Below are 13,073 nucleotides of genomic sequence, written 5' to 3' on the forward strand. Positions count from 1 at the left end.
AGCAGGAATCTAAAATAATACTTAACTTAGTATTTTTCTGACTACATAATACTTTACGTAGGGGCACAGTTAATCAGAAAGAAAGCCTGAATTTCCAAAGTTAGGAGTAAGAAATAAATATTATATATATTTATATATATATGTGTGTGTGTGTATATTAAAAAAAAAAAAAATAATCAGCAGATAGATGTTTGTCTGAACTTTGTAGCTTTCTTATCTCTAGCTCTGGTGCTAGAGGCTCTACGGAGAGACGTACCATCTAAAGGGTTAGTAAGGCCACTGCTACTCCAGTCAAACTGGACAGGTGGTAGAGATTCCTAGAGTTGAAAAGTCAGAAATCAGATTTTATAGTCAGTTCAGGTTACAACAATGCAAAGCAGTTCAAACAATAGATTCTTTAGCGTCTAAATACTACAAAGACAACTAAATGAGCAAGCTCCGACTTTTGGGAGGCGTGTATTTTCATAACATGCACAAAAGATTCAAAGTGGATCTGTTCTACCACAGGAAGTCTCATTAAATTCTGAACAGTACAGATCAGGTAACTTCTAACTCAAACAGGATTTGCAAATTAACTAAAACATATGAATTGGATAAAAAAACCCCCAACCTTAAGGCATAGTTGAAAGTTAAACTACTATTACTTTCATGGAAGATGAGGCATTTTGCATAAAAAGTTACGTATACACAATTATAAGGCAAATTTACAATAGGGTTCTTAGGGAAAGCTGTCCGTACATCCCCGCTTTGTCCTGATTATATACAAAATCATTGTTTACCATCACACAGCCCACGATTCTAGTGGTATGTTTTGCTTTTAAGAGACATAACCTCTACGTGTGAGGGACAAACCATCAACATCCTCCCCACCCCCTCTAAAAAATAAAACAAAATAAATCCGGTGACTTATTAGCCTCTACGAATGAACTCATTCCAATATATAAGCAAACCATTGGTAACAACGCTTGAACGAGAGGAGCATGGAAATTTTGACTCCTTTTGGGAGCCCATCCTTGCCTTTTTTATTTCCTCTTGTTAATGTTTTTGCGCACACGCAGGTAAATCAAGCAAGCGGCAGGGACCATGCTTTACAGAGAAAGTGTGTTCAGGTGCAGCGTGACTTGCAAGTGCTGTCCTCCTCTATTCTCAGGTCACAAACTCACGGGACAGGATCAGAAACGTCTGAATTAAGTTGGATCTTTCTACTTCTGCACATCACATTTCTGCTCTCTCCCCAGTGAAGTCAACTGTCAGAAAGTTCTGGGAAAGGACGTGCCTTCGACTTCTAACAGAACTATCACTTACGGAAGAAAAAGCAACGGGAGTTCTCTACAGCATTATTCAAAACGCATCGCTAGTTGTCAAGCTTCCAGTGGCTGAGATGTACCTTCTCTTTGCTTTTGTAGAAAGTCGGGCTTTAATTTTTTTTTTTTTTAATTTTATTTTTAAAAACTTTCAGCTATCCAATACTGAAAAAATAAGCGAATTCACGAATCAAGACACTAGCAACCTGAGCTAGTTTTGTACAACTAAGCTAACTGTAAAAGGCTTTTGCTCGGTGATAGATGTTTACAGAAAGAAACACAAAGGGAGCTGGAAATTTCTGTATTTACTTATAGTAAATGCCTTGCCTAGAAAAATCTTTCCTACCTAATGACTTGGAAATATTTCCAGTACTGAGAACAACTAGAACAGTATTCACTCCATGGAGTTTAAGGAGCTGATGCTGCACTTTTTACTCTGCTTTGCTAATGAAATTACTGGCATGGAAATGATTTGCATAGAAACGTAATGTTAGCAGCGTGGAAGCTACACCTGATGAAGTAATGATCACTATAATCAGTAGCTTGTTTAAAGTTTGTCACGTCTAAAATATATTAACATTAAAAGGGGTTTGTATGAAAAAAAAAAAAAAAAAAGATGAATATGACAATTTAGTAGCTTTCTGCCCTGAGGAAAATGAACTCAAATTCTCAAATTGAAACAAAGTAGCTTCCTACCAACTTTCACTTACTGAGGAAAAACCCCCACTGCATTTTGTGCCAAAAGACTGAGTCAGGACTGAGGAGTGCGACAGAACCGCACGGAAAAAGCGCTACCAATGGCTGGCTAAGCTTTTCCCTTTAACGACGACTCATTTCTCCAATTTGCCAAGGAGAGGACAAAGGGTGTGATGAATTCTTCCTAAAATGGGGGGAAGAATAATAACCTGCCTCCAAATCAGTGAGAGTATACTAAGCTTATTAGTCTGCTCTGTGGGAGAAGGTAATTCTGCTGACTTGAACCACTTGCAGAGAGGGAGGTGGGAAGTAAAGCAGCCCCCATCTATACAGGATGCTGGCAAGCCCTGGTCGATACGACAGCAAACAAAGTGAAAGGAGAGGGCAGAGGGCAAAAGCCAATAAAACAGAAAGGGAAAACCTTCTGTTTCTAGCGACCTCAGCTCTAAGAAAACTCACTATACTGGGACACCTGAACACAGCATGGAAATGTCAGACAACAGGAAGACACCCTGCAAATGGGAATAGAATGTTTTGTCTTTCTGAGATTGCAAGGTTGCCAAACTGCCGCATTTACAACCAGTATTTTAATAACACGCTTTGAGGAAAAGCGCCCAATCCAGAAGGATACTGAGAATCAGGGCAAACTGCTCGCACTCCTCCCTCCATCTTAGATTACAGGACACGGTACAGAAATGAAAAAGTATACTCAGCTCTCAGACTACAACTCTGAATGTTAAGGAAGTGAGAAAGAGGAAACTAAAATGCCTGCTGGTTTTACTGCATCGTATTTCACTTTGATAAAAGTGAGAGATGTTTTCACACAGTAATTTTAGAATGGTATTATGTAAGAGCTTTTCTAATCCAAAGGAGTAAAATGTAAATGTTTGTCTCTATGCCAATAATTACCCAAAGAAAATTAAACAAAGAGAAAAAAAAGGAAGTAATTTGCTGTTTAAAAGCTGGGGGAAAAAAAATAGAAGGGCTCGTAATACAAATATAATACCAATATTTAGATGGATCCCACATATGAGCATCGTAAACACTTCAGAAAAATATTTACACGGAAGCAATTCATATGTTTCATTGTGTGTATTCATTGGCAAAATTACGACAGTTCTGAAACCTATTTTTCTCAGACACCACCTTTAAGTGACTGTCACACCTGATAGAATAGTAAGTTCTGCAACCTCTTACCTGCAAATCTTTCTCTCTTACTCTGTCAGCAAAGCTACGTATATTCTTGGATCTTTCTCATATGTATAACTGGAGAGCAGTTCCATGATGGAGCCTTTGGCTGGTGGCCAATAATATGGGAGTTTGCATCTGTCATTGTTAGAAGTCCTGATGGTCCCTTATGTAATTAAAAGTGTTTTTAATGACTGTCACCCCATGGGGTTTAATTAAGTAAGGTTCAGTCCCCAATAGCCAGCAAGTGTAAGATACGTATTTCTATTCTAACCTGATCTCTAATTCAGTACCTTACACGCATGCAGATGTGCTGTAATAGGTACCCACAGAAAAAAATTACTGGTAATTTTCTTCTAGAAAGGTCTGGGTCACCGTAGATTTCTATTCCAATATAAAACTTACTAAGCAAATCCAGGTAGGTGAGAAATCCCAAAGTTATCCTGTACGCTGGGACGAACCTACCACTAGGCTCTACCAAAGAAACATAGACCCAAATAGAGAGAAGAAGATGCTTTGAAGCAATACTGAAAGAGCAGAAATATCTAGAGAACTTTTGGCAAAAAAGCCAGAGAGAAGAAGGTAAATAAACTTTAAAACTATGATAGCCAGAGAACAGTATCAAATCGAGAGAACGGGGTCAACATGAACTCCAGACAGCAACCTTTTTAACAAGCACTGGAATATATTTTAATCACGCTGCCTGAAGACTTGGCCATGTTGTAGAAGCCCACTGCAGCAGATGCTGTAAAACAGAAGAGAAGGGTACCTATCTCGTCTTTCACAATATAAGGTTGCCTATTTGAGCCTATTTTTCCTACACCCGATGTGGCTTGATAGAGCCTTTTACTTCAGACCTGTGAAGCCTCCGAGACCCCCACGCTTAGATAAAGGCAACAGTAATCGGGGGATTATTTCATATTCTGTTGACTGCCTTATAGTTACGAGCCCAGAGGAACAGCGAAATAAGCCCCCCAATCGTCAAGATAAACAAAAGCTCAAAGAAGAATTTAGACGCTACCTTCAAATATAAAATAGAACGAGTCTACAATAGTCATCTTTATACAAGAAACTAATGTGATAGATCAGTCAGTGACTTAACTTGAGAGGAGAAATCATCATTTCGAAAACCTTGTCCTTACAGCTTAAATGGCTCCGTGTATTTCCACAGCCTAACCAACCCAGTGAGATCCTCTGTGGGGAAGGAGGCCAAAACATGCAGTTTATGTAACAACTAGCAAAATTATTGCAGCTCATTTGCTGCTTTTTTCCCCTCATTCTTTTGATTTCTAATGCTCACTAATTTACATCTCTGCGTGCCTTCCTCCGTTCGCCTACAACCAAAAAACTAAGGAGGCATTTCTGCGTTTTCACAAATATTCTTTCCGTTCCTACTTCTGCATTATCACAGTCTTTTTTTCCAAAATCTTATTCCCTCTGCAGGAAGTCATACACGCACATGCACAGACGCTGATCTGTACACAAGTCGCCTAAATGCCAGGCTTTCAACAAAGGAGAACTCTTCTCCTTTCCTTAAGTGAAGAACAGGAATCTATGACCAGAGCTTGTCTTTTCAACAAGAAAGCCAATATGCTGAAGTTTCTGAATATAAGAATGATCAATCATCATTGCCATCTGAAAATGGAGGGATTCAGAAGTTTTACCCAGTTCACGTGCAATTACTTAGTTAAGCTTAAAGACACCTAAGTTGTTGTACCTAAACTACCTGTGCTCAGAATAAGAAGTTTCAGGGTCCGCTAAAATTGCCTATGTTTCCGTTGCATATTTACCAATATTTATAGCAGAGTTCCTAATGGAATGTTTTCCAAAGCTCGGGCACATCATCTTAATACCATTACAATCTGGAATATTCCTAAGAGGCAGTCTGCACAACGTGAAGGTGAAGCTGGATTTTGCCCAAAAGCAAACAGGAGTCACCAAACATTAACAGGAGATGAGGCCAAGAAACAAAGAAGGTCTCCGAGGTGGAGAATTGATTGTTCATGCCCTGAAACTTTCTGAATGTCACTTAACTGTGGCCTCTGAGCATTCTTAATGGTTAGAGCTCTAACTCATCTCTTCCCCAAAAGCTTATTTTAGTATTTGTCTTTTTGGAAAAAATAACCTAAGGTCAGCAGTGCAGACAGATAGAAGCTTCTTCTATCTACTTATGGACCACAACTATCGAACTAAGATGGCCTTGTCAGAACCAGCTATGGGACAGGATTATCCAACTGTGACGAGTAATGGGAAATTCTGCTGCAGGAATACCTAAAAGTACAATTTCATAGTTAGAAAAAAAAAAAAAAAGACTTGGATAAGTAGAGGTTGTTATTTTTAGCACTCAGCACTACAACTGCCAAGCAACTGAGAAAATGGCACATGTCAGAGACGCTGCTACTTCAGGCTCTTGCAGCTCTCTACATTATGTGTAGTGTACGGTTTAATCTGTTTTCCCCTCTGTAAAAAAGGGAACTTTGAACCCTTCAGAAAGCTAGTGAACTTCTCCTACTTTGTTCACATGTAGAAATTGCACAAGTGATTTCTTCAGCTCAAACTGGTTGCAATAATCACTATTGCTACTTTTTCTAGAGATCAGCTGCTAAGTTCCATGATAGCATTTGTGAGAAGCAGCATAGGGAAGCATCACCAAACATGCATATTACTACATAAACGAACCCCAGTTGTGATCCCACTGACATACTGCTGTTCCACAATGAAAAAAAATTTCTCCTCCGGTACAAGCATGTCAGTTTGAGCTCTGCACTATGGCAGAGAAAAGAGTGCAAGGAAATCACTACACTCGAAAGCATCTGGTGTTAAGGTTAGGTGTAGCACAAGGATAATTAATTTTGGAATGCCTTCAATCAGAAGTCACAAGCATAGCAGGTAACTAAAGATGCCGGGGAGATTAAACAAGACCTGCACTAAGGAGGGACACAGCTGACTCTCTGAATATGTGTCGAGTACCACCGTAGTGACACTGAAAATGAAATGCCTCTGCATACCCCATTAGCTAGTTGCCAGCCACACACATTGCAACATGCATGGCATTAAAGCGGCTTTCTAATACCATAATATTAAGACAACAACAAAACAGAATTCACGGAATTGAAAAGCTCACTCCTACACTCCTCTGAACTGATTTTGTATCAGACTCCTACAATAAGCTTCAGAAAAAGCAAAGATGAAAAACGTTAGCCACAGGAAGGACAACTGTAAAGTTACATCTGAAATTTGTGGAAGTAACTGTCTGCTGCCTTTTAAACAAAATTCCTGTATAACAGCAGATATCATCAGGACTGTTAAATGCTGGCCACCAACTGCTACTGTCTTATCATAGGGACTCCCTTCCAGTCACACATGAAAAGTAGATCCAAGAGCAGGACTTCAATCTGACACAAGGAACACCTGCCCTTTACATACAGGTCTCTTTGAGCACACCATCTAGATGTTTTAAATATGAAGGAAGAGACAAGGCATCCCATTGTTTCCCTCATTCTTTCTTTTTTCTCCTCCCCCTTCTCTGTTTTTTACCTGGAACTGATCAGATGTACACGTGTTCATCTCTGGTGATACAGGAGGTGTCTGTCCTATTGAAGCTATTTTTTCTGCTGCAGATATTGGTTTCAAAGGTTCCTTGGTAGGCTCTAACATACCCTAAGTAAAGAAATAAATTTAAAAAAAAAAAGAAAAGAATAAAAGTCACACGCATACACACACATATATATTCTAAGAACTAGAGACGCAAAAAAATAGAAGATGTAGTACTACCCTCGACTAGGGGCTGGGGGGTAACCATACATCTCTGGGACACTTTCAGTGAGGTGCACACAGAAAGAGATGGGGGCAGAAGAGAGAATTATTCTCGCTCCTTAGGCCTAAGAAACATTTTATAGAGCCAATAACAGAAACCCAAGTGCTTAGCTGGAGCTTGCTTTCAACTTTCAATAGTGTAATTTAAGCTGGAGGAAACAGTTACTTGATAAGGTGATGTCTTCTCCTCCCAATTGTGTGTAACTATTCCAGAAATATCAAATGGCCCATCAAAAAGGTACAATGCATTCATTCCATTTCAACAATTACATTACTCAGAAGAAACAAGTCAAATTATCAGTTTGCAGAATGATACCAGGAACAATAATTACTGACACGGAAATAAATGCGTTAAAAAGCAATCAGAAAATAACTAAACCCACTTTTTAAATTTTAAGCAAACTGTTCAAAGCTAAATAGTACTATGAAAAATGCTGGAAAACTCTGGTGTTCCTGAATGAAGCTGAGGGAGAGAGAGAGAACTACAGAAAGAACAAAGTTCGCACTGCGACATTGCAAACCGCCTCAGAACAATGCAGTACGAGAAAAGAAATCCCCAAATAAAGCCATTGGATTTGCAACTTAGCCTATTTTGAAATAATTTCAGGCAGCTGGCCACCAAGATCAGCTGTCCCACAAGCGTTTCTACAGCATGTTAGGGGAGCTTAGAATTTAACCACCAGTTAAATCAACTCTTGGACAGTGGAGACACACACGAAGCAGTGTGGCAACAGAAAGCCGTAAGCCACTTTACTCCTACCACCATCTCTATCCCACTCATCGTGTGCACAAGTATGTAAAAGATTTAGGAGATAATTAATCAGCAACAACAATCTGTTGCCAAAAAAAATAACTGCACAGGTTGCATACGAACATAGTCTCGCTCACAAATATGTTACAGGATGAAAACGGCAATTGCTATGAGATATTTTATCTCTCCGTCTCAGAATACCATGCTTACATCCAAAGAAGTGCATGAGCTGACCTTGATGCATCAGAAAACAACAGCTTTAGAAACTGACTGTAGAAGTCGCTCTAAAAAATTAACCTACTGATTACATTGCCTTAATATCTACCAAACAAAACTGTAATCTTTTAATATTCAGCTTGTGAATGACCACATAAAAGCGTATGTGTATATAAATATATGTATAGGTTTCCAGAAAAAAAAAAACAAACCATATTTGTTCCGCCCAGACTAGCAAAAAATGGCAAATCCTGTATTCTGAATGTTTTTACTACTACAGACATTGCACAGAGTCTGAAATGCCAAGCAAAAATTACAGAATATCAGCTTAAGCGAGAACAGTTGATCTTACTGCACTAGGCTACGTGAGCTCCCTTCAATCTCCAGAAATCTAAACTACGCTTGCTATTTTTAGCTAGCACGGGGCAACACAACAATACTGGCTACACAACGCTTCTTGCACGCATAAATCGCTTAATATATACATGTGGGTCCTTTATTAACATGCCAACAAGACTGCAAAGCCCTACCCTGCATCTCTCTTGACCTAGGGATACTAAGATGCAATCAAGTAACTAATAAACAGTCCGTCAGAGGAACAGTTGCACAAAGAGCAATACTCAAGAAGGCTGAGAAAATTTTCTACACTCACTTCATGGTATACCATAACTATCTCGCAGTTCTCAACCTTCCTTTGAACCGCCTGGTTTCCTTTCTCATTTTTGACAGCTATTTAACCATCTAGTTTCTTGTGTGAAGTTTTAGTGGCCATTTTTTACATCTATACCTTATATTTAATGGTTAAAATTCGGCAAGAAGAACTTTTTATTAGTGCACATGTATTAATACATTATTTCAATACTTTTTTTTCTTGTTTAGAAAATGTCTCAAACTGAACTCGGACTAGCTAGCCCACCTTATCAGATAAATAGCTTGCTCTATGAAATAAGGAAATTAATCCCTTTTTTCATTTAAAATAAAGTATCTGCTTGCACACATAATGGAAATTGTGTATTTGAGGGTTCTTTTCTAGCATTTCAAGTGATGCCTAAGCCATAATTATACTTACAAAAATATCTTTCAGCATACTTAGCACTTAATGTCATTTAATAAACTTCATTATATAACGTTGTTGGAACTATGGCAAAAAATAATGCTAAAAAAGCTTACCAGTCCTGCTGCATACATGGGTACTATAACAGGCTGTTTCTTGTTGCCTGTAAAGAGCTGATAAAACAACAAAAAAATTTACTTAAGAGTTTCTGTGTCAGTGATGATAATGATTTTTCAACGTTACATAACTTGTTCAAGAATAGTATCAGAGAATAAATACTATGTTAAACGTAACACAACGGTTAAAATCTAATGCAACTTTTAACATTAACAGGGCTTATAAGAAGTTAAGCTGTCAGACAGTCTGTCATGAAAAGCCGTGTTTGGTGCAGCTACGCAATTAAGAGACAAGCATTCATACAAAAAGACTTCCACCTGATTCCACAGTTAAAGCAGCTCCGTTATTTAGAAAGCAAGTTTTATTGCCAGACTCACAATATTTCTTGTGTCGATTCCCAAGGAGCACAAAAGCTTTTTGTTGCTGTGGGAGCCACCCCACTGGTATCTCAGTCCATATGCATCATGGATATCCTGCAGCTCTGTCCACACGTCCATCACTTCCCTATACAACCCACCATAAATCAAGTTATCAACAGGAAAAACAGCTTAGCAGCCTTGAATATTTATTCTAGTTTTTAATGCAAATGACTTATTATTAAATTAAACTTACACCCAAGCAGAACACCCAGGGGAACTAAAACTGCACAGTGTTCTCAGAAGAATTATAGTTCCTACTTATTATTGGAAAACGATGTCCACAGCAGACAGGACGTGGTCATCACATGAATAAATATAGCAATTTATATCAACTCTACCTAACAAGACATATTCTGATTAACTCAGAGCCATCACTTAAAAGAAGATGACGTGCTGCTAAGTTGATATGCAAAGTAAAATACTCCTGGCATACGCAGTCACTGAAAACAAGCATTCTGCTAGATAGCTAATTTTTACTCTATAGTTTTTCAAAACGCTTGAAGTGAACAACTCGTTTTGAATTACTGCTATATGTTTTAAGCTCCCAAAGAAGACACGTGTCCACTTCACTTTAAGTTGGTTGCATTGTGGCTTCTTACCCAGTATTTGCTAAGGTCTCCTTGGTCGTCAACTGCTTTTCACCTGCTTCCAACAAATGATTCAAGGAACTTATTTCTTCTTCAATTTCAAGAACAGGCATGGAAGGAAAACAGACTTCAAATATTCGTTCCAGACGACTTAGCAGTGTTGTCTATATCAAAGAGAAAAATATTTACGTCAAGTGTTTATTGAAGTTTATTTAGCTGCTTTAAAATTATAAAAATAAATGAAGATGGAAAACAATGCATAGCTGATACAAAGTTTCACTTGCCACAAAATCTGTAACTGTCAGAGGATCACAAGATATTTTTTTATAAGCACCAAGTACAGGCTGCTAGCTACTGAGAAACAGTAAGGATCCTGCCCTCGGAAAATTGAGTTCTTACAGAAGAGTTCAGAATAATTCTTACCAGAGTCACTCTTTGTTATAAAAAGAGATGCACAATGAGTATAAAGCTACATTTACTTAAAACGTGTTAAAGTCTCCAATTCTACACTTCCGAAGGGTTTTACTGAACACATGTTTTCAGCAAGCTTGGTATTCAATGTTATCTGAAATACAAACTGAACACAGTATCATTTCACTTAACGATGACGCACTTCAAACCGCAGGCATGACATTTATTCAGGAGACAGCTTCACTTCTTGTAAGATGTATGCAGTTAAAGGTCTCGCAAAACTTCACCTGATGTGCAACATGCTCATGGTGTGATCATAACTTTGAAAATGCTCGGGGAAAAACCTATTTATAGCCCAAAGACTGCACACTTCCTAAAAAACTGTTGGTATCAGTAACTCCGATGTAGGAAAACTGTCACCCCCAGCTTTGTTTGCTACAGTTTATGTGACAGTCAGGTATAACGCAGAAGAGCCAAGACTAAGGTGTTTAAACATATTGTTTGCCAAAAGTATTTGTAATATTTGTTTTGTACTTCTCCAGACCAAAAAACTAAAGGAGAAAATGAATTACTTAATGCCTTAATTTCTTGCCCTAAACCCCATTTGTGTGTTTTCACGTGTTAGATTCCGTTTAATTGAATCAGAAGTATTACTTTCTTCCCAGCAATTTCCCTTTCCTCCCATTCACGATTCAGACAGCTGATGCCGAATGCTGTGATCCTGCGAGGGTTAAAAGCCAACCTTGGCAATGTTTCTATCCTAGCCAAATAACTTAAAACAACAACAAAAATCCCACAAAGTTTTATTTTAGCTGCGTAAGAAGCCAGCTAGATAGCAGCACGGTTTGCATAACCACAACTTTATCAACATTACTCTTGTCTGACCTTCTTTCTGCTGCCTGCCATTATAAACTCACAAGAGTATGCAAACACAAACACTCCGCGGGTTTGCGGGAGGCCTACGGATCTATATTCCATGAGTTTGAGACATTAGGCAGGATTTCCTGCTTCTCACAGTAGTTGCAACCGTGTCTTGATGTCGCCATCACTTCAGCGTCCCTTGGGAGAAAGGAAACTTCGGCAGACAAGGTTCTTCGGTTTCATAACGCAGCAAACGTCTCCCGCTTTTTTCTTCACCACCGTTGGGTAGGATAAGGTCTCAGCAATATAAAGAGTGTATATTGGTATTAATGGTTTCCAGGCATTTCAATTCCACAGCACGCACTGGAGAATGCTCCGATTCTTGCCAGCCTTGGCAGCTAGATTTAATATTAAAAATAATAAAAAAAACCCCCAAACCCACAGCCCTCAAACAACCTCCTGCCCCCAAAAGAACAACAACAAAAAATACTTTTTTTTTTTTTGAACAAGCTTAGTATGATTTCTTCTTTTTAAGTTCTTCCTTTATATTTCTATCTCTTCTCTCTGTTGTATTTCCATGAATTTCAACTTTATTATATCTCTATGAACTGTCTCAGACATCGGATGTACCACCGCCATGGAATATAATTTTTCACCCAGTTCAACCCATTAAAAACAGGTAACTGGCAATCTCTTAACATTTATTAAAAAGCACCACCAGCAAGGTATGCCTATAAAAATGAAATTAAAGCCTCCTGCCCCCCCCAATGTATTTGTTTTTAACAGCAGCACCCAAATTATTCTTCTTGCTAGGGGTAGGAGACACCACGCTGGCACAAAAGGAGCACTTCTATCTTTCTAGTTTGGAGTTCCACAACAGCCACCTCTCCGACGCTCCGCTGCATCCCACCCAGGGCAGCCCCCAGCAGCTCCAACACCCGCTTTCCTACTGGGGAAACGGAAAAGAAACCGAGTAGGCGAAAATCCCACGAGCATCCCACAGCGCGTGCTAGTACAGCTATGCCAGCAGAGCCCTCCTGTGGAGATGCAGTATATTCCAGGAGCAAAGCTAAATTTACAAACAGAAACCTCAGACAGCGATTTTTTTGTTACAACCGAAATGATTTAAGGTTCGGAGAAGAAAGGCTGGTAGGTGGCAGTTACATTTTAATTAGACCAACCCGTACAGCTGGGACAAACCTTCATGCAGCAGAATATCTGCTTCACAATTATAATAGTTATCTACTTCATTTCTTGTTTGAATTTTTATCTGAAAATTTGCCTCGTCTCTTGTCTCAGTTAAGCAAACCACTGACCGTGTACGTCAGAAGCATAGTACAGGAAACATAACACAGAGGCAAATGCCACGTTATCAGAATATCTCGATCCTGTACTGGAGTCAGGATGACGAGTCGGGAAATGGGAACCATCTCTGTTCAGTCTATTCTCCCTGCTCAGTGCTAACTGCACAAAGCAGGAATATGAACTTGCTTAGAACATCAGCTCTTCAGTTTTGCTACATATGAAAGAAATTCCTGTTAGGGACAGCCACCAGGTTCAGTTATTGGCAAAGCATGATGTCAAAATGCCATAATTATTATACTATGAAACAATCTGAGTTACACAGCGTAACTGACTCACGCCTCCCCCCCC

The 13,073-nt window shown here is 39.0% G+C and overlaps 1 protein-coding gene across 1 annotated transcript in view; it reads right to left on the bottom strand.

The window, feature by feature from the left end:
• AFTPH (aftiphilin) overlaps window positions 1-13,073 on the bottom strand; it is a 35,913-nt gene that overhangs the window by 12,771 nt on the left and 10,069 nt on the right. The window contains exons 2-6 of the mRNA XM_009884961.1: window positions 10,161-10,312; window positions 9,520-9,646; window positions 9,142-9,198; window positions 6,726-6,848; window positions 257-317 (exon numbers count right to left, since the gene is read on the bottom strand). Coding sequence (XP_009883263.1) covers window positions 257-317; window positions 6,726-6,848; window positions 9,142-9,198; window positions 9,520-9,646; window positions 10,161-10,312 — 520 coding nt within the window. The remainder of the gene's footprint in view (window positions 1-256; window positions 318-6,725; window positions 6,849-9,141; window positions 9,199-9,519; window positions 9,647-10,160; window positions 10,313-13,073) is intronic.

Source organism: Charadrius vociferus, unplaced genomic scaffold, assembly GCF_000708025.1.
Source record: "Charadrius vociferus isolate BGI_N301 unplaced genomic scaffold, ASM70802v2 scaffold740, whole genome shotgun sequence".
NCBI classification, from domain to species: Eukaryota; Metazoa; Chordata; class Aves; order Charadriiformes; family Charadriidae; genus Charadrius; species Charadrius vociferus.